Source organism: Balaenoptera physalus (assembly GCF_965194825.1).
Source record: "Balaenoptera physalus genome assembly, chromosome: 4".
In the NCBI taxonomy this organism is placed as follows: domain Eukaryota; kingdom Metazoa; phylum Chordata; class Mammalia; order Artiodactyla; family Balaenopteridae; genus Balaenoptera; species Balaenoptera physalus.
The window spans coordinates 100,595,052-100,621,985 of record NC_138891.1 but is presented as its reverse complement, the minus strand read 5'-3'; the positions used below and the strand labels follow the sequence as shown (position 1 = coordinate 100,621,985).

The 26,934-nt window shown below is 36.3% G+C and overlaps 1 protein-coding gene and 1 long non-coding RNA gene across 7 annotated transcripts in view; one reads left to right on the top strand and one right to left on the bottom strand.

The window, feature by feature from the left end:
• LOC309660153 overlaps nt 1-26,934 on the bottom strand; it is a 639,313-nt gene that overhangs the window by 555,844 nt on the left and 56,535 nt on the right. The window lies entirely within an intron of this gene.
• ARL6 (ARF like GTPase 6) overlaps nt 1-26,934 on the top strand; it is a 67,937-nt gene that overhangs the window by 7,429 nt on the left and 33,574 nt on the right. For 4 of the 6 annotated variants that reach the window (XM_082460613.1, XM_082460614.1, XM_082460612.1 and 1 more), the window contains exons 3-6: nt 10,445-10,506; nt 10,928-10,996; nt 14,775-14,869; nt 19,831-19,914. In XM_082460613.1, the coding sequence (XP_082316739.1) occupies nt 10,445-10,506; nt 10,928-10,996; nt 14,775-14,869; nt 19,831-19,914 (310 nt within the window). The remainder of the gene's footprint in view (nt 1-10,444; nt 10,507-10,927; nt 10,997-14,774; nt 14,870-19,830; nt 19,915-26,934) is intronic. The other 2 variants (XM_082460616.1, XM_082460617.1) reach the window with 1 other exon arrangement.

Below are 26,934 nucleotides of genomic sequence, written 5' to 3'. Positions count from 1 at the left end.
CAAGTTTTTGGAAGATTTTGAGAAGGATTGGTGTTAGCTCTTCTCTAAATGTCTGATAGAATTTACCTGTGAAGCCACCTGGTCCTGGACTTCTGTTTGTTGGAAGATTTTTAATTACAGTTTCAATTTCATTACTTGTGATAGGTCTGTTTATATTTTCTAATTCTTCCTGGTTCACTCTTGGAAAATTATACCTTTCCAAGAATTTGTCCATTTCTTCGTGATTGTCCATTCTACTGGCATATAGTTGTTTGTGGTAGTCTCTTATAATCCTTTGTATTTCTGCAGAGTCAGAAGTGATTTCTCCTTTTTCATTTCTAATTTTACTGATTTGCGTCCTCTCTCTTTTTTTCTTGATGAATCTGGCTAAAGGTTTATCAATTTTGTTTATCTTCTCGAAGAACCAACTTTTAGTTTTATTGATCTTTGCTATTGTTTTCTTCATTTCTATTTGATTTATTTCTGCTCTGATCTTTATTATTTCTTTCCTTCTACTGACTTTGGGTTTTCTTTGTACTTCTTTCTCTAGTTGCTTTAGGTGTAAGGTTAGATTGTTTGAGAGTTTTCTTGTTCCTTGAGGTGAGATTGAATTGCTATAAACTTCCGTCTTAGAACTGCTTTTGCTGCATCCCACAGATTTTGGGTCACAGTGTTTTCGTTGTCATTTGTTTCTATGTATTTTTTAAATTTCTTCTTTGATTTCTTCAGTGATCTCTTGATTATTTAGTAGTGCACTGTTTAGCCTCCCTGTATTTGTATTTTTTACAGTTTTTTTTCTGTAATTGATTTCCAGTCTCATAGTGTTGTGGTCAGAAAAGATGCTTGATACGATTTCAGTTTTCTTAAATTTACTGAGGCTTGATTTGTGACCCAAGATGTGAACTATCCTGGAGAATGTTCCATGTGCACTTGAGAAGAAAGTGTATTCTGCCACTTTCAGATGGAATGTCCTATAAATATCAATTAAATCTATCTGGTCTGTTGTGTCATTTAAAGCTTGTGTTTCCTTATTTATCTTCTGCTTGGATGATCTGTCCATTGGTGTAAGTGGGGTGTTCAAGTCCCGTACTATTATTGTGTTACTATTTCCCCTTTTATGGTTGTTAGCATTTGCCTTATGTATTGAGGTGCTCCTATGTTGGGTGCATAAATATCTATAATTGTTATATCTTCTTCTTGGATTGATCCCTTGATCATTATGTAGTGTCCTTCCTTATCTCTTGTAACAGTCTATTTTAAAGTCTATTTTATCTGATATGAGTATAGCTACTCCAGCTTTCTTTTGATTTCCATTTGCGTGGAATATCTTTTTCCATCCCTTCACTTTCAGTCTGTATGTGTCCCTAGGTCTGAAATGGGTCTCTTGTAGACAGCATATATATTGTCTTGTTTGGTATACATTCAACCAGTCTGTGTCTTTTAGTTGAAGCATTTAATCCATTTACATTCAAGGTTATTATCGATATGTATGTTCCTACTACCATTTTCTTAATTGTTTTGGGTTTGTTTTTGTGGGTCTTTTTCTCTTGTGTTTCCCACCTAGAAAAGTTCCTTTAGCATTTGCTGTAAAGCTGGTTTGGTGGTGTGAATTCTGTTAGCTTTTGCTTGTCTGAAAAGCTTTTGATTTTGCCATTGAATCTGAATGAGATCCTTGCTGGGTAGAGTAATCTTGGTTATAGGTTTTTCTCTTTCATCCCTCTTTAAGGATATCCTGCCACTCCCTTCTGGCCTGCAAAGTTTTTGCTGAAAAATTAGCTGATAACCTTATGGGCATTCCTTTGTATGTTATTTTTTGCTTTTCCCTTGCTGCTTTTAATATTTTTTCTTTGAATTTAATTTTTGTTAGTTTGATTAATATGTGTCTTGGTGTGTTTCTCCTAGGGTTTATCCTTTATGGCACTCTCTGTGCTTCCTGGACTTGGGTGACTATTTCCTTTCCCATGTTACAGTAGTTTTCCACCGTAATCTCTTCAAATATTTTCTCAGACCCTTTCTTTCTCTCTTCTTCTTCTGAGACCCCTATAATTCGAATGTTGGTGCGTTTAGTGTTGTCCCATAGGTCTCTAAGATTATCTTCAATTCTTTTCTTTCTTTTTTCCTTATTCTGTTCCTTGGCAGTTATTTCCACCATTCTGTCTTCCAGCTCACTTATTTGTTCTTCTGCCTCATTTATTCTGTTATTGATTCCTTCTAGTGTATTTTTCATTTCAGTTATTGTGCTGTTCATCTCTGTTTATTTGTTCTTTAGTTCTTCTAGATCTTTGTTAAACATTTCTTGTATTTTCTCAGTCAGTGCCTCCATTCTATTTTGGAGATTCTGGATCATCTTTACTATCATTACTCTGAATTCTTTTTAGGTAGGTTGCCTATTTCCTCTTCATTTATTTGGGCTTGTAGGTTTTTACCTTGCTCCTTCATCTGCAACATATTTTTTTGTCTTCTCTTTTTTTTTTTTGATGGGTGGGATTGTGTTCCTGTTTTACTGGTTGTTTGGCCTGAGGCTTCCAGCACTGGAGTTTGTAGGCTGTTTGGTAGAGCTGGGTCTTGATGCCAAGATGAGGACCTCTGGGAGACCTCACTCCGATGAATATTCCCTGGGGTCTGAGGTTCTCCGTTAGTCCAGTGGTTCGGACTTGGAGCTCCCACTGCAGGATCTCTGGCCTGACCCCCATCTTGTGAACCAAGATCCCACACGATGTGTGGGGCGGCAAAAAAAAAAAAAAAAAGAAAGAAAGAAAAGGAGCAGAACAATAACAAAGAGTAAAAAATAAAATTAGATTAGAAAACTAACAGATATGTTAGAAAGAATAAGAATATAGTTGAAACAACAATGGAAGGTAAAACAGACCCACAGTAGTAAAAAAGAGGAGAAAAAGAAAAAAAGATCCAGAAAAATCCTTGGCTGTGGGGGGCGGGGATTGGGCAGGGGTGGGTTTTAGGTGGGGGCGGGGCCTATGCTTAGGACCAACAGAGCAGGAAAAGGCCCTGGCGGGGCTGGGTGGGTGGGGCGATGAGTCTTAGGCTCAATGCAGCAGGAGGAGCCTCAGCAGGAGGGGCCCAGGCAGTGCCTCTGGCCTTGGAGGGTGGAGGACCTGGTCCAGGACCCCAGCAGGCTCACTGGGCCCAAGTGGACAGGGGAAATGCTAAGCATGTTCCCCCCAATCCTCTGATCCTGGAAGGCCTCTCCCCACTGGCCTCTCTTCTTCTCCCTCCCTCCTATGCCCCTGGGACCCACACGGCCAGAGGAGATCCTAGAAGGCAGAGGACCAGACCCGGAAGCCCAGCAGGCTTCCCGGGGCCAAGTGGGCAGGGGAAACGCCCACAGTGCCTTCCCTGATCCCCTGGCCCCAGATGGTCTGCCTCTCCTCCTCTTCCCCCCTCCTCCCTCCCTCCCATGCTCCTAGGACCCACAAGGCTGGAGGGGGCCCTGGAGATCAGAGCACCAGGCCTGGGAGCCCAGCAGGTTTCCCGGGGCCCAAGTGGGTTGGGGGAAAACGCCGGCCACACCTCCCCTGATCCTCCGGCCCCAGAGGGCCCCTCCCTCCTGCCTCTCCTCCTCTCCCCCTGCCTCCCTCCTATGCTGCTAGGACCCACGCGGCCCGGAGGGGGCCTTGGAGCCCAGCAAGCTTCCTGCGGCCGAGCGGCCAGGGCAAAGACCTGTCGCACTTCCCTGATCCTCCGGTCTGGGAGGGCTCCTCCCGCCCACCTCTCCTCTTCTTCCCCTCGCCTCCCTCCTATGGCTCTAGGACCAACGGGGCCTCGGAGGGTGGAGGACCCTGCCGAGGAGCCCTGAAGGCTTCCCAGGGCCCGACTGGGCAAGGGAGACGCTAGGCGTGCTCCCCCGATCCTCTGAGCCCCCGAAGCTCCCTCCGGGCGTGGGAACCCCTCCCCTCTCCCAGCCACCCCTCAGGTGCGCCAGTCCTGTCCAGCCTCCACTTCTCCTCCCCCCTCACTCCCCCTCATCCTACCCAGTCGCTTGGGGGTTCCTCCCATCTCCTCGGGCATTGAGGTCCCCCACCAGTGTCCGGCAGGCACCCTAGTTGTGGGGAAACGCGAACTCCGCATCCTCTCCTGCCGCCATCTTGACTCCGCCCCCTGTATTTTCTGCTAAAGAAAGATAAGGCAGGATTATTTTGTTTGCCATTATAACTTCATTATCATGTTGTGAAATCTTGTCAAATTTGTGGTACCTTAAATTAATAAGTATCAGCCAGCCATAATTTGCAGTATATTTTATGCAGGTAAATAGGTAAATCTTTATTTAAACTGGAATATTTTCCAAATGTCTTTTCTTCTCAGAAGATCTTCACAAATTTGTGGGGTTTACTTTCAGGTAGCATTGCCTTCTTTTTGGCTCTCTCTTTACAAGAAGAGCAAAACAAAGAGAAAGGTGAATCATTCTTATAGGTTCTATGGATAATTAGTTTCCCAGGAGTGTGGTATGCATAGCAGTAGTAGCAAGCAAGATGACTTTGAGTCATTTAAGTAGTAAGTACTTGAACATATTATTTTAATAACTGAAATATATATAAAGCTAGCACATCCACCACATAATGCATGAGTTACAGTTAGGTTCTGCTACATATAAAGAAAACCCGCATAACAGTGGACTAAATAAGACACTTATTTTTCTGTCATCTAAATAAGTCCAGAAGAGGTATTCCAAGGCTGCTGTGGCAGCTACATGGTCCAGGCATCTTCCATCTTTCTGCTTTGCTATTCTTAGTGCCTGGTTTTCTTCAAGATCCTCAAGATCTCCACATGGCCACCTTAGTTAACTATCTTATCTATATTCTAAATCACAGGGATGAGAAAAGAACAGGGCGAAAGAATAAGCCTTCTTGCTAAGTAAGCCCTCTTTAAAGAGCTTACCTAGAAGCCCCAACTAATGACTCTTTTACCTCACTGGCTACCCCTACCTGTAAATGAGGCTGGATTTTTTTTTTTTTTTAAGCAGGACATATTGCTGCTTCCATTAGTAATAGGGGTCCTGTAAGTATGAAAGAAGAGGAGAGTGGATATTGGGTAGACAGCTAACATTTACAGTTGTAAGTACTTTTATCTAGGTAAAAACCATTAATCAATGAAAAATACTGAGTAAAAAAATAATATAGACTGCATACAGACAGAACAAAAATTAGGAAGCTGGTACTCTTAATGACTGAATGGCTGGAGAGCAGGAAGCATTGCTCCTAAATATGGTCATTGAAGGTGGACTTCAGTGCCTGCAAACAGTGCTTCAGGTTGAGCAGAATGAGAAGCCTTACTGCCTTTTTTTTTTTCTTTCTCCCAACGGCTTCAGTTATACTTCTGTTTAGTTCGAGATTGCTTTGGAATTACAAAAATGCCATTATTTCTTTTCTTCTGGTCATCATTCCTTTCTTCTACATGAGTGAGTTTGCCATGTGAAAACAACTAATTGCTGGTGTATTTTCAGGTGGGAGTTTGTTTGAGGCAGCTGTGATAAGAAGTTGAAAATGGATTTGCAAAGCAATTTAGGTGTTTTAAGGGGCTCCCCAGCCAAGCTGGAAATCAGCTGAGATATACATGCTGAAGTCAGGCAGAGATGAAAACTAGCAGTTTTATTGAAAAAGGTGATTTTGGAGGGCAAGGTTTAGGTCTGGCCAGAGGACTTGCTAACACTCTAAGTTATGATTCGTGTCCCAAAATTCAAGCTTTCCTCCTCAGAGAAAGATCCTGCTCATCTAGGTTTACTGCATGGCTAAGAACAGATAAGAATGCACGGTTTCGAGAAGCATGTGGCTCTCAAAGAGACAGACAGAGACAAAGAGAGAGGCAGAGCCAAGGATGTCGGTTTCCATTTCATAAACTGAGAAGTCAAAGAAGTCTCTTTTTTTTTCCCTATGAAGAGGAATAAATTTGGAGAGGGGAGATAGAGTAACTAGAAGTGTTATTTTAATGGATTTCTCTCTATATAGAAGCAGAGAAAAAGAGATTCTTCCCCAATAAGGAAAAGAACAGGTCAAAAAGTGTGTATACATTGGAGTCTGTCTCCTGACCTAGGTGATTATGAGAAATTTCTTTAACAGTCCTTGAGAGGAAGATATAGCATCCTACCCAATTGAATGGGGTCTGAATTGAATTTAGAGAATGATGGATGGATGGTAAAAATAGAACCACATGCAGCTGTGCTTGGGTACATAATTAGTTCCATGGATCAGCTATCAGCAGATCAACCTGGGCTAATAGTTAAACTTAGTGGCACTTCTGCAGGTAAGGCTGTGAGCAAGATTATAAGGAAATTCTTTAGGTAAGGTCCTATCCTATAGGAGATATTTCCATTTTTCTCCACATGAAGGAATATCCTCAAAAGTAATTTTTTTGTAAAAGTAGTCTCAAATAAGTACAAAATGATTGAAACCAGAGCCACAGTTAATAGCCCCAAAGTGGGCCAACCCCCCCAGTGCCTACTATACTCAAATTGGCAGAAATAACATTCAAAGAACAAAACAGAAATTACATTATCTTTTTCCATCATCCCCAACAGTATAGTGATTTTCTGTCCCAAGACATGGTTATTACCATAAGGATAATCTTTGATATGGTATGGATGGGAACAGCTTTCTTCTCTAAACATTATTGGTCATTTATTTGGGGCAAAAGGGGAAGGAGGCAGCATGAGCTCAGTCTGTCATCTTGAAATATTCTAATATCCCAATTTCAAACTAGTCTTGTGAAAGATCTACTAACCCTGCCTAACACACCACATTAGTCGGGGAGAGTCCTCAGGAAAACCTGGGCTTGTAGCCAATAAGTAAGGCTTTTTAATTAATCTTCTTTTGCTTTCCAACATACCTGTCTCTCTGCTACCTCTGATGAATTATGGAACTAGCCTAGACTATCTCCAGGGCTATTTTTAAGGGGATAGCCTAATTTCTGACACCACTTACTGAGCCTTAATCCTTAGGCAACTATCCTGTCTCCTGAGAACAATTGACCTCTACATCCTGAGAGCAGAGTAAGCTGCTTTATTTTAAAAAAATTTTAAAAACAACTTGCTGATAATAGTCAAGAGGACACTTGAAATGGGACTTCTTAAAAGCCCCAAAACCTCTGTCATTCAGGCACAGATATAACACTTGCTTCCTCCCTACATTTGAACTCAAGAAAAGCCTCTTGTGAGCTTACATCCACTGTGAGAAATTCATTATTTTTAATGAATTAAGGTGAATAACAGAAATCTACAATGCTCTATTAGGAAATGTCTTGCAAAAGAAATCGCAAATCTCATTTTTTAGTAGTCTCTTATATTTTGGGGGTAAAATCAGTTTCTAGATAACAAGATACTTCCTGAACCCAAACTAGTTTTTAATATTAAGCTGTCCTAATGTTCACTTATTGTTAATATACTGAGGTTGCTGATCTAGGTTTTCTAAACTGATGAATAGAGAGAGAGGAGGTACATTTTAACTTGATAACTTTCCAAGAACCTGATCTTAGCTGTCATTTTCTTGAGATGTGCTCTGTAAACACCTTTCTTCTAAAATTCCCACTTTTGCCCCACTCCCCAACATAAATGCTCTCATTCTATCACATCATCCAGTTTTATATTCTTAACATTTAAAACAATCTGAAATTACCTTGCATATACAGTTGTTGTTTATTAAATTTTTCCTCATTATAAAATTAAATTCCATAAGAGTATAGATCTTGTATTGTTCAATACTGAATCCCAGATACCTAGAATATTGCTTAGTAGTTAAATGTATTTTTGGAAAAATGGACTGATGGGTGATTTTTTTAATTTTTATTTTTGGGCAGGGAGTAATGATCGATAGCACCAAGGATATCATTTTTAGCAGTCTTAATAAAGCTAACCAAATAGGACCTCTCTTAGAAATCTTGTTCTACTCTTATTGATGTTGGTCTATCCCTGGGCTGTCTCAGATAGCCTGGTCCACTTAGATAATAATTCCTGTGCCCTTTGCTTGCTTTGTAAGCATTCCCTGTCCAATTTAGAGAATTACCAAATGTATTTGTTCCTGGATAGAGCAGAGGAAAGTTAATCAGTGGAGACTATTTCGGAATTGTTTAGAGGAAAATCTGGAAGTACCAGCCCACATATCTTGTCCTATCCTGATTAATTTGTGGAGTTTCTTCTTTCTAATTATCTTCCAATAGAACTTTAGAAGTGAGGGGAAGAAAAGAAAGTTGATTAATTTTATCCCTATTAAACCAGCAAGTTAAAGGGTAGCTTCTCTGGAAACAAAGAGTTTGTGAAGAAACTGGGTGATTGTGAAGAGGCTAGGCCAATTACTAATTACAGTTCACTGAAGACAGAGCTACTCATTTGAGGTATATTTTCTGAGGTTTCTTTAAACTTTTAACTTTTTTATTATGTTTTTCCTAATAATAGTAGCTGATGATTTTATCACATGATTGGCACGTGAAAATCCATAAAATCAAAACAGTGTTGCATTTTGGGACAACAAAAATTAGGAAACTCTTTATTCCAAAGTTTGTTGTGCAATGAAAGACCCCTAAGGTATGAGGCAGGATTCTGAGTAACAGGAAATAAAATCTGTCTAACATAAACAAAGAGAGAGATATTTTTGGAAGAATACTAGGCAGCTCACAGGATGAAAGGAAAAGCTGAATAAACAAATCTCAGAAAGCCAAAACCAGGGCAGCTCTGGGAGGTCTTTTCACTAACACATTGCTATTAAGGTGACCAAGCTACAGTGACTTTTCACCTTCTGTCTTTCGATTTGAATTTTAAATTTTCAGGAGTAGACTACCGAAGTGAACATAATGATGTGGAGCAACAATTCCCCCTCTCCTTCTCCTGTTTTTACATGAAAGCAACAAGATGAACTGAAAGGAAATTTTTTTAAGTTACACTTTGGGCAGTATGGAGAAAATTGGGGAATGAAACTGAAATCAGTGAGAGTGTAATTCTAATAATAGCAAACATTTGTTGAGCGTTTTCTATGGACCAGACACTATGTTGAGTATTTTGCATCCATTAACTTATTTAATTCACATGATAACATTATGAGTTAAGGATAGTAATAATATATTTCACATTTGGGAAAATTAAGGCTTAGAGCAGTGGTCCCCAACGTTTTTGGCACCAGGGACCAGTTTCCTGGAAGACAGTTTTTCCACAGGGTGGGGTGCAGGGGGGTTGGGGGGGATGGTTCAGGCGGTAATGCGAGCGATGGGGAGTGATGGGGAGCAGCATATGAAGCTTCGCTCGCTCACCCACCACTCACCTCCTGCTGTGTGGCCCGGATCCTAACAGGCCACGGACCACTACCGGTCCAAGGCCCGGGATTGGGGACCCCTAGCTTAGAGAAGTTAAGTAACTTGTTTAGGTAGTATATTAGCAATTAGGAGTAATCAGGAGGCTGTCGTAGTAATCTGAAGCAAGAAACGATAAGAGCCTGAGCTAAGTTAGTGAGATAGAACCCATAAAGCTTAGAGAACGGTTGTATAGGGAATGTAAAAAGGGGAGGAGTTGAGAATAAATCCTAGGCATCTGGGTCAGAAAGTGAATGGGTTTTTATTCAAAAGGAGAAAGTTTTGATGATAGAAGTATTATGATGCATTTGATGAGCTAACTTGTCCATTTAAGGCCTTCTACTTGCCTGTGGGATGTGTCAGCAGGTCTCCCACTATACTACTCTTGCCCCCTTGCAATCTCTTTTCCACACAGTTCCCACCATGGCCTTCAAGGCCCTACCTATCTTACTTAGTTACATACAGCTCTTTCCCTTACTAAATATACTTTAGACATACAGGCTTTCTACTTTTTCTGAGTGGTGAGTTCCTCCCCGCCTTGAGGGCATGCCCTGGCTAATTCCTTTGACTGGAATGTTCTTTGCCAAGATCTTGTCATAGCTTTTCCCCTTCTTAACATTCACTCCTGGTGAGATGTCCCCTCATCAGAGAGGCTCTTCTATACTAACCCTCCTCTGCCCCATTGCCTCCCACCCTCAATCACCTTTCATTGCACTGAGCACTGCTCAAAATTGTGTTCACTTGTAACTCAGTTGTTTATTGCTGTTTACCTCCTCCAGATTATAAATTCCATGAGAGCAGGGACCATGTATATTCACCATCTACACATGAGGACAGTCCTCTGTAGCATATATAAACTCAATAAGTATGAAAGATTAGAAAGTCCTATATGTGAGCTGAAGGAGACTTATGAAACCACTTTAAGTCCATGGTAACTTGCAGCAAGCCACAAAATGTGAATGTGAAGACACACATGCAGATTTATAATTAGTAAACCTTAAACTTTATAAAGAATTCACACACAGTGATCTCATTGCAAAATTTATAATTTTGTTTAATCCTGTCATCTCCTTAGTGGCAGATTTTAGAACTGGAAAATCTGGGTGCTTTTTTTTTTAACCTGAGGAAAAATTCATCTTTGGTAATTGCAAATTTCTAAACTTTGTCTTCTCTCTTAAAGGCTCAATCTCAAGATATAGTTCCAACGATAGGATTCAGCATAGAGAAATTCAAATCGTCCAGGTAATTCATTTTATTAAACTTGTGATTAAGAAGTTGTGGGTGAAAAATGACATGAGATCTACATAGTTATTCCTCCTACTCTTAGAAAAAAGTAATTTGCTATTTCAGAAACCCATAGATGTTAAAATATTTGTACCACTACCTCTGGATTATTCTAAAGAATTTAGAGTTTAGATAAGCTCTGACAACCTCACTAGCAAAGGAAATATCTTTTTTATATGTTACTCACTGTAAAATCATATTTATATTAAAAAAAATTCATTCTATGGCACTTGTACTTGAAAGCTGGCCCAAGTTGAATATTGTATATTCAAGGGTGGTTTCTTTGATTGAAAACAATTTAAAATTTTAAGTAAAAGTTACACTTTTACTACCTTATAATGTAGTCATGTTTTTTCGTTTTGTTTGTTTTGTTTTATAGTTTGTCTTTTACAGTGTTTGACATGTCAGGTCAAGGAAGATACAGAAATCTCTGGGAACACTATTATAAGTAAGTATGTTTGTGAATGTTGGTAAACTAGATGATTATATTCTAATAACCAGTAATGATTAGAAATCCAAATGATTACATGGGTTAGGTTGCAATGTTTTTTCTTTATATAATTTAAGTATACTTCCTAATTTTTAAAAAAAAGTATAATCATACTTCACATTATTTCTCAAATGCTTCAGATTCTTCCTGACCTTGCATATGTTGTTCTGTCCGTTTTTAATGTCCTATTCTACCCTACTTCTCTGCAACTTAAGGTTAATATATTTGTCCTTTAAGGACTAGCTCAAAAGTCACCTCGTCTATGAAGGATTCCACTGTTTTGCCCAGTTATTCTGTCCGCCGTGTTGACACGGTACTTCGTCCATTCATATCTCTTGAATCGTATTTATTACATCTTAAACTCATGTACCATAGCTGCCTCCCTAGTGGGATTATGAACTCCTCAAGGGCAGGGATTTTTTTTTATTCAGTATTTCTTCAAGACCAAGTATGATTCTGGCCAGATAGATCAGTAAATACTTACTGTATAAATTTAGTTAAAATATCAGCACTAATAGTTGATCCATGTGTTCTACAAGCAATTCTAAACAAGATATTTTTAGCATGTGCAAATCAAGTGCTCACCAATTTCTTCAGATTAACAGCTGTCAAGTTGCTAGGATCCAAGTGTGTTATACCTTCTCAAGATTTGCATGCGATGTTAAAATAAATTCATTAAACTTGTAATATTGCTAGGACTTCTTCATTTAAGATGAGTGTAACTCACTTTTGGAGTCTGAAATTTATAAACAGTATCTCTTCACTAAATGCACTTTTGTCCTTATGAACTCTTGTCTTCAAATGGTGTGTGATGACTGCCAGATCAGATTTTAATTTTCATTGGCTAATTCTTTCATGCTAATGTGGGGACAAATGTTGTATTCCTTGGGTAGGAACCAAAGGAGATTTATTCCAGATATTCTTTTCATATTGAAGGCCTATTTAAATCATATAGAGCCAGAGGACCTCTGAGGTAGAAAGAGAAGAATGCTTCAGATTTGAGGGCCAGTTTGGAAAAGGAAGGGTGGAATGTTTGTGGTATCCTGCATTAAATTCTCTGGGGGAAATGTGAGGTGTTTTTGTTTTTAAGGAAACCTCAGTTTTCAGTATAGGATTTTTTTATTCTTCTTCCAATTAGTAGGTAAACAATTCTTTTTTCTAAAAAAAAAAATGTATTTACTTTAGTTACTTTAAAAAAATGTAACATTTATTTTAATTACAGAAAACATAATACTGCATAAAAAATAGTACTTCAAAAAAGGAAGCTTTTTTTCTGACTTTAACTTCTTTTTCTTCAAAATCTTTTTGGATGAAGTTAATGAATTCAGGAATATTATAGGTACATTATAGATGGAATGCTGAATATGGTTACTGTTGAGAAGTCTACAGTAATAGTAAATTTATTTCCTCTATCTCTATACTTTTCTGATTGTGAAAGAACAAGTGCATTTTAATCTGTTAGACTGAAAGAGGTTAAAAGATTAATTAAGTCTACTGTTGGCAAAATAATCCACTCTTGTAGTGAGAATGTAGCATCTTTCTTAGGGTAATTTATCAATATCTGTTAAAATGAAAAATGTTCATGCCCTACAGCCATAATTTTTGCTTTCAGAAAAGTACAGTATGCCTAGGACTACTGGGCAAAGATACACAGAGAAGAATGTGTGTTGAGAATTATTTACAATGACATTTTTTCATATCTCAATTATATGAAGAAAAAAATTATTCTTAATAAAAGTATGTGCCTAATATATATGGAGAGAGAAGAAAATTCTTAGTGGAATATGTACCGCACCATTAATAGCATTTGCTTTGGGAATAAGATTATAAAGGAAGTTTAGTTTGTCATTTGTATGACTCTGTAATGTTAATTATTGTATAATTTTTGCATATTACTCTTAGAATATAAAAAAAGTAATAAGGCATAAACTATAAAGGGTGCATATTTGGAAAGGAGTTACTGTTTGGAAAATATAGAAAAGAATATTTAAACATTGTTTCCTGTAAATCTCACTACTAATAAATTTACCATTGTTAATCTTTTGGGTATGTTTCTTCTATTTTGAAATATCTAATATATACTTTACATAATTGAGAAAGGAGCCTTCTAAAGTGTGTACCGTGTACTATATAGTTTTTCAGTTAACATTCTATGATAAGGGTGACTCAGGAAAAACATAGAAAGGAAGTAACTCTCATGGCAGCCTAATATTTTTTCATATTCCTGTACCCAAATTTGCTTAATCATTTCTCTATTTTTGGACATAAAGACTGTTCTCAGTTTTTGAAGATTATAAGCAATTCTTCAGTTAACATATTACTGTATAAATCTTTGTCATACTTCATGTTTCCTTAGTATAAATTCCAGAAATGAAATTACTGGCTCAAAGTGAACATTTTTAAAGCTCTTGATAGATATTTCCAATTATATCAGTTTCTATATCCACTAGTAATATGTGACTGTGATAATTTGCATTCATTTTTTAAATGATAGGAGAAAATGGTATTAAAAAGTTGTTTATTTTTATATGCACGTGGTTACTAATGGCATTGAACTTTAAAATCTTAATTTATGATTACACTGAGTCATAATAAATATATAAATGTCCAATAAATATATGAAAATATACTGAACTTAACGAGCAATTAACAAAATACAAAGGAAAATAATATGCTGTTAGGATGGTAAAAAATTGAAAAGAATGATAAGAGCCATGCTGGCAAGGGAGTGGGAAAAGTGCTGGTAGTAGTATAAATTGATATAACATTTCCAGAGGGTAATTTATCAATGTTTATCTAAAACTTTAAATTTTATATGTATTCCTGGAAATTTTACTCCTAAGAACAGATCTTAAAGTATCAAGAAATTTTTTAAATGTATTTAGGAGGATGTTTATCTCAAAGTTTTTCATAGTAATGAAAATTGGAAGTAACCTATAAGTCCAAAAATAGAAGTTTGGTACCATATTTAATGACACGCCCATTATACTTTGTAATCATTAAAAGAAAGATGCGAAGGAAATCAGTGATTTTTGAAGTGCTGCTGTGTTCTGTAAGTGAATCCTTATACCATTTCAGTGGCTGGTTATCAGCTTAAAAGTCAAATAGAATAAAACAAAAGCTCTTTGTAAGTATTGTCTCAGGAGACTATTTCAAATATATTTACATATACTTATGTGTCTAACTGCATCTTAATGTAAAATATATTTCTCACTATGGTTATGGTAAAAAATATTTGAGAAACACTGGTGTAGAGCTTTAATGTTTCATATAAAAGTAGTTCAAACTATCCTGCAAAAAAAGATCAGGGAAATGTACATATATTTCAGAAAGGCAGTATAAAACAGCAGGATTCCATTTAAGTACAGATGTAGATATTCATGTATGAATATACGCAAAGGAAATGTTGAAAATGATTTACATGAAAATATTAATGGTTGTATCTGTGTAATAGGATTATGGTTTTACTTGTCATTTTTAAAAATTATGAAATGTCATTAAATTTACCATATTATGATCCAAATGAAAAGAAATTATCTTACATGAAATATGACTAACATGGTTAATATATTAATTACTCATATAAACTAATAAGAAATAGCACCAAAGCCTGTAATGTATAAATGGACATAGGACATGAAGACATAATACACAGGTTAGGAATTGCAAATGGATAGTAAACATAGAAAAATGTTCAAGTTTATCTTTAATATTTCTCATTCTTTATATTATACAGAGAAGGACAAGCCATTATTTTTGTCATTGATAGTAGTGATAGATTAAGAATGGTTGTGGCCAAAGAAGAACTTGATACTCTTCTGAATCATCCAGGTACATGTGTGTGTCTTTCAATCTGTGATGTCTGTGCTTTGGGGTCTGTTTATGTTTGATGTTTTGTTCTTTGGTGTAAGCAAAACGTGTTGTTTACACTGTGTGATCTTTTATTTAAAATTTTTGAATTTTAAAACATATTAATTATGCAGAATTAACAATATCTTTACTTGCAGTACCATATATTTTTTAAATTTCAAAGTTTTTTGCAATGTTTTTATTTCCCTGAAAATGAAAATGCCCTTTTTTTCTGATTATGTAAGTAATGTGTCAATAGCAAAATATGTGGATGGAAAAAGAATAAGGAAGAAAGTAAAAATCGATGTTTCAACACATTAAAATTTTTTTGGTTACCATCTTTTTACGTGTGTGTGTTTGTGTGTGTGTGTGTGATCACAGCATTTCTTAGATATCTATTGTGGGAATTCTTTTAAAACAGATCTTTTCTGTTTTTAAACTACTCCCAGCCCTCCAATCCTCTTTGAAGATATCAGTATTAACAATTTGGTACTTTTCCTTTCATACTTTTATCTATATTTCATATCATATATACATACACAAACATATATAGGTACCAAAGATACGTACAGTCGCCCTTGGTATCTATGGGAGATTGGTTCTAGGATCCCCGAGGATACCAAAAGCTGTGGTTGCTCAAGTCCCTTCTATAAAATGGTATAGTATTTGCATAGAATCTATGCGCATCCTCCCATATACTTTAAATAATCTCTAGATTGCTTATAATACCTAAGAAAATATAACTACTATGTAAATAATGCCAGTGCATGGTAAATTCAAGTTTTGCCTTTGGGAACTTTCTGTAATTTTTTCCCGGCATATTTTCTATTCACGGTTGGTCGAATTTGTGGGTGTGGAGTCCATGGATACAGAGGGCAAACTGTACAGGGTTGGGCGCTATGAGAACTGTCATCGTTATTTACTAGACGGGATCATATTCTGTACACTCTTCTGCATCTTCCTCTTCTCAAATAACACTGCGTGATGGAAATCCTTTCAAGTCAAATTGCATATATATAATTATTCTTTTTAATGATGCCTAATATGCCATACTGTGAATGTACCAAAGTTTATTCAATCATTCACCTGTTGCTAGATATTCTTTTTTTTCCCACAGTAAGTTTTCCAGTAGTATTGTGGAATTCTGCATTTCTAGCCTTACTCATGCAAAAAGATTTTAAGTGGCCTTTGTACCCGTGGTTTTAGAAAAGGACTTCTAACAATCCTTGCTGCTTAACCATAATATCTTTGGTATTTTTATTGGACAACCTCAAGTTTATTCAAGTATTTGGGGGGGAAATTATCCAGCCTGCACTTTTTATGTGACTTTTTCACTTTTAAAAACTTAGTCTTTTATCTGGGTTGAGAAGGCACTTTTGATTCTACATTCCCTTTTTTGTTAATCTTTCCACTTTCTTCCCAAAAAGTGTTTTGACGTTGACCAAAAAATGAAATAGTTCCTGCAAAATCTGCTTTAAATACCGTGGGAACCTTGGTTTCCTCAACTGAAGCCTTGCCCATGTATCTTTATGTACTTACTGATGCATTTATTTTATAGGTTAGATTCCCAAAGGAGAGACTTCTCAGCTGAAACGTATATGAAGTTTTTTTTTTAATTGAAGTATAAGTTGTAATACAGTGAAATGCTCAGATCTTAAGTATATAGTTCTGTAATTTTGACAAATGCATACACTCATGTAACTACATTCCCAATCAAGAAACAGAACATTTTCATCACCTCAGAAAGTTCCTTCATGCCCCTTTCCAATCAACACCCCACACCTGGAAACAGAGGAACTACTAATCTGATTTTGATCCCCAGAATTTTGCCTATTCTACAATTTCATATAAATGAGGGGAAAGATATATACATTTTTGTGCCTAGGTTTTTTCATTCAGCATAATGTTTTGGGGAGTCACCCATGTTGTTGTATCACTTGTTTACTCCTTTTACTTGCTTTGTAATATTCTATTATGTGAATATACCACAGTTTGTTTATCCAGTCTCTTGTTGATTAATATCTGGGCTGTTTCTAGTTCAGGGCAATTATGAATAAAGCTGGTGTGAACATTTTTTTGAGATATAATTCACATATAATATTATATCACTTTCAGGTATTCAGCATAATGATTTGATATTTGTATGTACAGTTGACCCCTTGAACAACTGGGGTTTGAACTGCACAGGTTCGCTTATATGCAGATTTTTTTCAAATAATGCTACAGTAGTACTACATGATTCGAAGTTGATTGAATCCACGAATGTGGAACCGCAGATACAGAGGGTCGGCAACGAAGTTATTCACAGATTTTTGACTGTGCAGGGGTCGGAGCCCCACCCCCACATTGTGCCAGGGTCAACTGTATTATGAAATGATCACTATAATAAGTCTAGTTAACATCTATTTTTTTTACAACACATAGAGTTTCTTTTTTCATGGGATGAGAACTTTTAAGATCTATTCTTAGCAACTTTCAAATACATAATACTACAGTATTACTAACTGTAGTCACCATGCTATACATTACATCTCATGAATTATTTGATGACTGGAAGTTTGTGCTTTTTGGCCCCTTTCACCCATCTCAAGCTCCCTCCACCCCAGCCGCCTCTGGCAACAGCCAGTTTCTTCTCTGCATCTATCGGTTTGTTGTGTTTTGTTTTCTTCAGATTCCACATGTAAGTGAGATCATATGATATTTGTCTTTCTCTGACTTATTTCACTTAGCATAATGGGTTTCATTTTGTCATTTTCTATCTTGCAGTGGCCTCCCCTGATTTTGTATTAGGGCTGTAGAGACCTCATAAAATGACTTGAAGAGTATTTACTCCTCCTCTTTTTATTTTTTTATCTTTTGGATTTGTGTAGAATTGGTATTATTTCTTACTTAAACATTAAAATAGAATCTACCAATGAAGCCATCTGGGTCAGGATTTTGTGTGTATGTTGGGGGCATGAATTATAAATTCAGTTTCTTTAAATGATGTAAGGCTATTAAAGTTCTGTATTTCTTCTTGGGTCACTTTTGGTAATTTGTGACTGAATTTGTTAATTTGTTAATTTAGCTAAGTTGTGAAATTTATTGGCATAAAATTGTTTGTAACATCCTCTCATTATCATTTTAATGTCTGTAAGACCTGTATGATATACATATCTTCTTTCATTTCTAATATTGGCAATTTATGTTTCCTCCCATTTTTTTGCTCCATCTTTTAAAGAGTTTATGGTTTTATTAATTTTCCAAGAACCAGCTTTAGGTTTTGGTACTTTCCTCTGTGGGTGTGTCTTTTTAAAATTTCATTAATTTCTGCTCTTTTTTTATTAAGAACTTTCGTTTTTATTATGAACTTTCTGTATTTAAATTGAATCTCATTTTATCTTTTTCAGATGGAAGTGGAAATTATTGATTTTACACCTTTCTTTTCTAATAAAGCATTTTACACCTTTGTTTTATAATAAAAGCATTTAAAGCAATACATATTTTCTGAGTATTTAGCTATATCTCACAAATTTTGATATATTTCTTTTCTTTATTATTTGGCTCAAAGTATTTTCCAGACTTACCTTGTAAATTCTTCTTTGATGCTTGGATTATTTAGTAGTGTATTATTATTTAATTTCCCAAATATTTGGGAATTTTCTAGGTATCTTTTTGTGATTGATTTCTGATTTAATTCCATGTGATCAAAGAACCTATTCTGCATGATTTTTATTCTTAGAAATATATGACCTAACATATACGATTGAATGTGGTGAATGTTCCATCTGCAATTACGTAGAATGTATATCTTGCTGTTCTTGGGTGAAGAGTTCAATAAATGTCAGTTAATAGTGTTATTCACATCTTCCACATCCTTTCTTTATTGAGGTATAGTTGATGTGTTAATACAATATCATATAAGTTTCAGGTGTACAACATAGTGATTCACAATTTTTAAAAGTTATGTTCCATTTATAGTTAATATAAAATATTGGCTATATTCCCTGTGTTGTACAATGTATTCTTGTAGCTCATTTATTTTGTACATAGTAGTTTGAACCTCTTAATCCCCTACCCCTACCTTGCTCCTCCACCCTTCCCTCTCCTGAGTGGTGACCATTAGTTTGCACCCTATGTCTGCGAGTCTGTTCCTTTTATGTTATATTCACGAGCTTGTCGTATTTTTTAGATTCCACATATAAGTGATATCATACAGTATTTGCCTTTCTCTGTCTGACTTATTTCACTCAGCATAATACCCTTCAAGTCCATCCATGTTGCAAATGGCGATATTTAATTCTTTTTCATGGCTGAGTAGTATGCCATTGTATATACGTACCACATCTTCTTTATCCATTCATCTGCTGATGGGCACATAGGTTGCTTTCATATCTTGGCAACTATGAACACTAAGGTGCATGTATCATTTCAAATTAGTGTTTGGGGTGTTTTTTTGATAAATACCCAAGAGTGGAATTGCTGACTCATATGACAGTTCTATTTTTAGTTTTCTGAAAAACCTCCATACTGTTTTCCATAGTGGCTGCACCAATTTACATTCCAACTGGCAGTGTACAAGGGTTCCCTTTTCTCTACATCCACACCAACATTTGTTATTTGTGTTCTTTTTGATGATAGCCATTCTGACAGGTGTGAGGTGATATCTCATTGCAATTTTAATTTGCATTTCTCAGATGATTAACGATGTTGAGCATCTTTTCATGTGCCTGGTGAGCTGTATATCTTCTTTGGAAAAATGTCTGTTATTTTGATGTTGAGTTGTATGAGCTGTTCATATAGTTTGGATATTAACCCCTATTGGTCATATCATTTGCAAATAAGTTCTGCCATTCAGTAGGTTGTCTTTTCATTTTTGTCAGTGGTTTCCTTTGTTGTGCAAAAGCTCTTAACTTTAATTAGGTCCCACTTGTTTATTTTTGCTTTTATTTCCTTTGATTTAGGAGACAGATCCAAAAAAATATTGCTACGATTTATGTCAAAGAGTGTTCTGCCTGTTTTCTCTTCCAAGAGTTTTATGGTTTCAGGTAGGCTTTAATCAATTTTGAGTTTATTTTTAGATATAGTGTTAGAGAATGTTCTAATTTCATTCTTTTACATGTAGCTGTCCAGTTTTCCCAGAACCACTTATTGAAGAGACTGTCTTTTCTCTGTTGTATATTCTTGTATATCCTTCCACTGATCCACGTGTCTGGTTTTTTGCCAGTACTATACTGTTCTGATTACTGTAGCTTTGCAGTATAGTCTGAAATCAGGGATCATGACTCCTCCAGTTCTGTTCTTCTTTCCCAAGATTGTTTTGACTGTTCAGGGTCTTCTGTGTTTCCATACGAAATTTTAAATTATTTGTTCTAGTTCTGTGAAAAATGCCATTGGTATTTTGACAGGGATTGCACTGAATCTGTATTTTGTATTGGGTAGTATGGTCACTTTAACAATATTAATTCTTGTAATCCATGAATACAGTGTATCTTTCCACCTGTTTATGTTATCTTCCGTTTCTTTCATCAGCATGTTATAGTTTTCTGAGTACAGGTCTTTTACCTCCTTTGGTAGGTTTATTCATAGGTATTTTATTCTTTTTGATGCAGTTGTAAATGGAATTGTTTCCTTATTTTCTCTTTCTGATAGTTCATTGTTAGTGTATAGAAATGCAACGGATTTCTTTATATTAATTTTGTATCCTGAAAATTTACTGAATTCACTCAAGAGCTCTTAGTAGTTTTGGGGGTGCATCTTTGGGATTTTCTGTGTATAGGATCATGCCATCTGCAAACAGATCCTTGTGATAGTTTTACTTCTTCCTTTCCAATTTGGATTCCTTTTATTTCTTTTTCTTGTCTGGCTACTGTTGGCTAGGACTTCCAAAACTGTTTTGTATGAAAGTGGTGAGAGTGGGCATCCTTGTCTTGTTCTTGATCTTCGAGGAAATGCTGTCAGCTTTTCACCATCGAGTATGATGTTAGCTGTGTACTTGTCATATGTGGCCTTTATTATGTTGAGGTATGTTCCCTCTGTACCCACTCTCTAGAGAGTTTTATAATCATTAATGAATATTGAATTTATTTCAAAGCTTTTTCTGCATCTATTGAGATGATCGTATGGTTTATATTCTTGAACTTGTTAATGTGGTGTATCACAATGATTGATTTGTTGGTATTGAAAAATCCTTTCATCACTGGGTTGAATCCCACTTGATCATGATTCTTTTGATGTATTGTTGCATTGGTTTGCTAATATTTTGTTGAGGATTTTTGCATGTATGTTCATCAGTGATATTGGCCTGTAATTTTGTGTGTGTGTGTGTGCGCGTGTGTGTGTGTGCGTGTGTGTGTGATATCTTTGTCTGGTTTTGTTATTAGGGTGGTGCTAACCTCATAGAATGAGTTTGGAAGCGTTCCTTCCTCTGCACATTTTGGAATAGTTTGAGAAAGATAGGTGTTAATTCATCTCTAAATATTTGATAAAGTTCACCTGTGAAGCCACCTGGTGCTAGACTTATATTTGTTGGGATGGTTTTTTTTTTTTACTACTGACTCAATTTTATTACTGGTAATTGGTCTGTTCATATTTTCTATTTCTTCTTGGCTCAGTCTTGGGAGACTGTACATTTCTAGAAATTTGTCCAGTTTTTCCAGTTTTTATCCATTTTATTGGCATATAGTTGCTCAAAGTAGTCTCTTATGATCCTTTGTATTTCTATGGTGTTGGTTTTAACTTCTCCTTTTTCATTTCTTGTTTTATTGATTTGATCCCTCTTCATTTTTTTCTTAATGAGTCTGGCTAAAGGTGTATCAATTTTGTTTATCTTTCAAAGAAATAACTTTTAGTTTCATTGATCTTTTCTATTGCCTTTTTAGTCTCTATTTCATTTATGTCTGCTCTGATCTTTACTATTTCCTTCCTTCTGCTAACTTTCAGCTTTGTTCTTAATCCTTTTAGGTGGTAGGTTAGGTTGTTTATTTGAGATTTTTCTTGTTTCCTGAGGTAAGCTTGTATCAATATAAACTTACCTGTTAGAACTGCTTTTGTTGGGTCACATAGATTTTGGATCCTTGTGTTTTCATTTTCATTTGTCTCCAGGTATTTTTTGATTTCCTCTTTGATTCCTTCAGTGATCCATCAGTTGGTTGGTAGCGTATTGTTTAGCCTCCATGTGTTTCTGTTTTTTGCAATTTTTTTTTCTTGTAGTGATTTCTAGTCTCATAACATTGTAGTTGGAAAATATGCTAGATATGATTTAAGTTTTCATAAATTTACTGAGGCCTAACCTGTGATTTATCCTGGAGAATGTTTCATGTATACTTGAAAAGAATGTGTATTCTCCTGCTTTCGGGTGGAATGTCGTGTATATATCTATTAAGTCCATTGATCTAATGTGTCTTTTAAGGCTAGTGTTTCTTTTTTTTTTTTTTTTAACATCTTTATTGAAGTATAATTGCCTTACAATGGTGTGTTAGCTTCTGCTTTATAACAAAGTGAATCAGTTATACATATACAATATGTTCCCATTTCTCTTCCCTCTTGCATCTCCCTCCCTCCCACCCTCCCCATCCCATCCCTCTAGGTGGTCACAAAGCACCGAGCTGATCTCCCTGTGCTATGCGGCTGCTTCCCACTAGTTATCTATTTTACATTTGGTAGTGTATATATGTCCATGACACTCTCTTACCCTGTCACATCTCACCCCACCCCCTCCCCATATCCTCAAGTCCATTCTCTAGTAGGTCTGTGTCTTTATTCCCGTCTTACCACTAGGTTCTTCATGGCCTTTTTTTTTTTTTCCCCTTAGATTCCGTATATATGTGTTAGCATACTGCATTTGTTTTTCTCTTTCTGACTTACTTCACTCTGTATGACAGACTCTAACTCCATCCACCTCATTACAAATACCTCCATTTCATTTCTTTTTATGGCTGAGTAATATTCCATTGTATATATGTGCCACATCTTCTTTATCCATTCATCTGTCGATGGACATTTAGATTGCTTCCATGTCCTGGCTATTGTAAATAGAGCTGCAATGAACATTTTGGTACATGACTCTTTTTGACCTATGGTTTTCTCAGGGTATATGCCCAGTAGTGGGATTGCTGGGTCGTATGGTAGTTCTATTTGTAGTTTTTTAAGGAACCTCCATACTGTTCTCCATAGTGGCTGTATCAATTTACATTCCCACCAACAGTGCAAGAGTGTTCCCTTTCCTCCACACCCTCTCCAGCATTTATTGTTTCTAGATTTTTTGATGATGGCCATTCTGACCGGTGTGAGATGATATCTCATTGTAGTTTTGATTTGCATTTCTCTAATGATTAATGATGTTGAGCATTCTTTCATGTGTCTGTAGGCCATCTGTATATCTTCTTTGGAGAAATGTCTATTTAGGTCTTCGGCCCATTTTTGGATTGGGTTGTTCGTTTTTTTGTTATTGAGCTGCATGAGCTGCTTGTAAATCTTGGAGATTAATCCTTTGTCAGTTGCTTCATTTGCAAATATTTTCTCCCATTCTGATGGTTGTCTTTTGGTCTTGTTTATGGTTTCCTTTGCTGTGCAAAAGCTTTTAAGTTTCATTAGGTCCCATTTGTTTATTTGTGTTCTTATTTCCATTTCTCTGGGAGCTGGGTCAAAAAGAATCTTGCTGTGATGTATGTCATAGAGTGTTCTGCCTATGTTTTCCTCTAAGAGTTTGATAGTGTCTGCCCTTACACTTAGGTCTTTAATCCATTTTGAGTTTATTTTTGTGCATGGTGTCAGGAAGTGTTCTATTTTCATACTTTTACATGTACCTGTCCAATTTTCCCAGCACCACTTATTGAAGAGGCTGTCTTTTCTCCACTGTATATGCTTGCCTCCTTTATCAAAAATAAGGTGCCCATATGTGTGTGGGTTTATCTCTGGGCTTTCTATCCTGTTCCATTGATCTATATTTCTGTTTTTGTGCCAGTACCAAACTGTCTTGATTACTGAAGCTTTGTAATATAGTCTGAAGTCAGGGAGCCTGATTCCCCCAGCTCCATTTTTCGTTCTCAAGATTGCTTTGGCTATTCGGGGTCTTTTGTGTTTCCATACAAATTGTGAAATTTTTTGTTCTAGTTCTGTGAAAAATGCCAGTGGTAGTTTGATAGGGATTGCATTGAATCTGTAGATTGCTTTGGGTAGTAGAGTCATTTTCACAATGTTGATTCTTCCAATCCAGGAACATGGTATATCTCTCCATCTATTTGTATCATCTTTAATTTCTTTCATCAGTGTCTTATAATTTTCTGCATACAGGTCTTTTGTCTCCTTAGGTAGGTTTATTCCTAGATATTTTATTCTTTTTGTTGCAATGGTAAATGGGAGTGTTTTCTTAATTTCACTTTCAGATTTTTCGTCATTAGTGTATAGAAATGCAAGAGATTTCTGTGCATTAATTTTGTATCCTGCTACTTTACCAAATTCATTGATTAGCTCTAGGAGTTTTCTGGTAGCATCTTTAGGATTCTCTATGTATAGTATCATGTCATCTGCAAATAGTGACAGCTTTACTTCTTCTTTTCCGATTTGGATTCCTTTTATTTCTTTGTCTTCTCTGATTGCTGTGGCTAACACTTCCAAAACCATGTTGAATAATAGTGGTGAGAGTGGGCAACCTTGTCTTGTTCCTGATCTTAGTGGAAATGGTTTCAGTTTTTCACCATTGAGGACAATGTTGGCTGTGGGTTTGTCATATATGGCCTTTATTATGTTGAGGAAAGTTCCCTCTATGCCTACTTTCTGCAGGGCTTTTATCATAAATGGGTGTTGAATTTTGTCGAAAGCTTTCTCTGCATCTATTGAGATGATCATATGGTTTTTCTCCTTCAGTTTGTTAATATGATGTATCACATTGATTGATTTGCGTATATTGAAGAATCCTTGCATTCCTGGGATAAACCCCACTTAATCATGGTGTATGATCCTTTTAATGTGCTGTTGGATTCTGTTTGCTAGTATTTTGTTGAGGATTTTTGCATCTATGTTCATCAGTGATATTGGCCTGTAGTTTTCTTTCTTTGTGACATCTTTGTCTGGTTTTGGTATCAGGGTGATGGTGGCCTCGTAGAATGAGTTTGGGAGTGTTCCTCCCTCTGCAATATTTTGGAAGAGTTTGAGAAGGATAGGTGTTAGCTCTTCTCTAAATGTTTGATAGAATTCACCTGTGAAGCCATCTGGTCCTGGGCTTTTGTTTGTTGGAAGGTTTTTAATCACAGTTTCAATTTCAGTGCTTGTGATTGGTCTGTTCATATTTTCTATTTCTTCCTGGTTCAGTCTCAGCAGTTTGTGCATTTCTAAGAATCTGTCCATTTCTTCCAGGTTGTCCATTTTATTGGCATAGAGTTGCTTGTAGTAATCTCTCATGATCTTTTGTATTTCTGCAGTGTCAGTGGTTACTTCTCCTTTTTCATTTCTAATTCTATTGATCTGAGTCTTCTCCCTTTTTCTCTTGATGAGTCTGGCTAATGGTTTATCAATTTTGTTTATCTTCTCAAAGAACCAGCTTTTAGTTTCATTGATTTTTGCTATTGTTTCCTTCATTTCTTTTTCATTTATTTCTGACCTGATCTTTATAATTTCTTTCCTTCTGCTGGCTTTGGGGTTTTTTTGTTCTTCTTTCTCTAATTGCTTTAGGTGCAAGGTTAGGTTGTTTATTCAAGATGTTTCCTGTTTCTTGAGGTAGGCTTGTATTGCTATAAACTTCCCTCTTAGCACTGCTTTTGCTGCGTCCCATAGGTTTTGGGTCGTCGTATCTCCATTGTCATTTGTTTCTAGGTATTTTTTGATTTCCCCTTTGATTTCTTCAGTGATCACTTCGTTATTAAGTAATGTATTGTGTAGCCTCCATGTGTTTGTATTTTTTACAGGTCTTTTCCTGTAATTGATATCTAGTCTCATAGCGTTGTGGTCGGAAAAGATACTTGATACGATTTCAATTTTCTTAAATTTACCAAGGCTTGATTTGTGACCCAAGATATGATCTATCCTGGAGAATGTTCCATGAGCACTTGAGAAAAATGTGTATTCTGTTGTTTTTGGATGGAATGTCCTATAAATATCAATTAAGTCCATCTTGTTTAATGTATCATTTAAAGCTTGTGTTTCCTTATTTATTTTCATTTTGGATGATCTGTCCATTGGTGAGAGTGGGGTGTTAAAGTCCCCTACTATGATTGTGTTGCTGTCGATTTCCCCTTTTATGGCTGTTAGTATTTGCCTTATGTATTGAGGTGCTCCTATGTTGGGTGCATAAATATTTACAATTGTTATACCTTCCTCTTGTATCGATCCCTTGATCATTATATAGTGTCCTTCTTTGTCTCTTTTAATAGTCTTTATTTTAAAGTCTATTTTGTCTGATATGAGAATTGCTACTCCAGCTTTCTTTTGATTTCCATTTGCATGGAATATCTTTTTCCATCCCCTCACTTTCAGTCTATATGTGTCTCTAGGTCTGAAGTGGGTCTCTTGTAGACAGCATATATATGGGTCTTGTTTTTGTATCCATTCAGCCAGCCTGTGTCTTTTGGTGGGAGCATTTAATCCATTTACATTCAAGGTAATTATCGATATGTATGTTCCTATTCCCATTTTCTTAAATGTTTTGGGTTTGTTATTGTAGGTGTTTTCCTTCTCTTGTGTTTCTTGCCTAGAGAAGTTCCTTTAGCATTTGTTGTAAAGCTGGTTTGGTGGTGCTGAACTCTCTCAGCTTTTGCTTGTCTGTAAAGGTTTTAATTTCTCCATCGAATCTGAATGAGATCCTTGCTGGGTAGTGTAATCTTGGTTGCAGGTTTTTCTCCTTCATCACTTTAAGTATATCCTGCCACTCCCTTCTGGCTTGCAGAGTTTCTGCTGAAAGATCAGATGTTAACCTTATGGGGATTCCCTTGTGTGTTATTTGTTTTTTTTCCCTTGCTGCCTTTAATATGTTTTCCTTATATTTAATTTTTGACAGTTTGATTAATATGTGTCTTGGTGTGTTTCTCCTTGGGTTTATCCTGTATGGGACTCTCTGTGCTTCCAGGACTTGA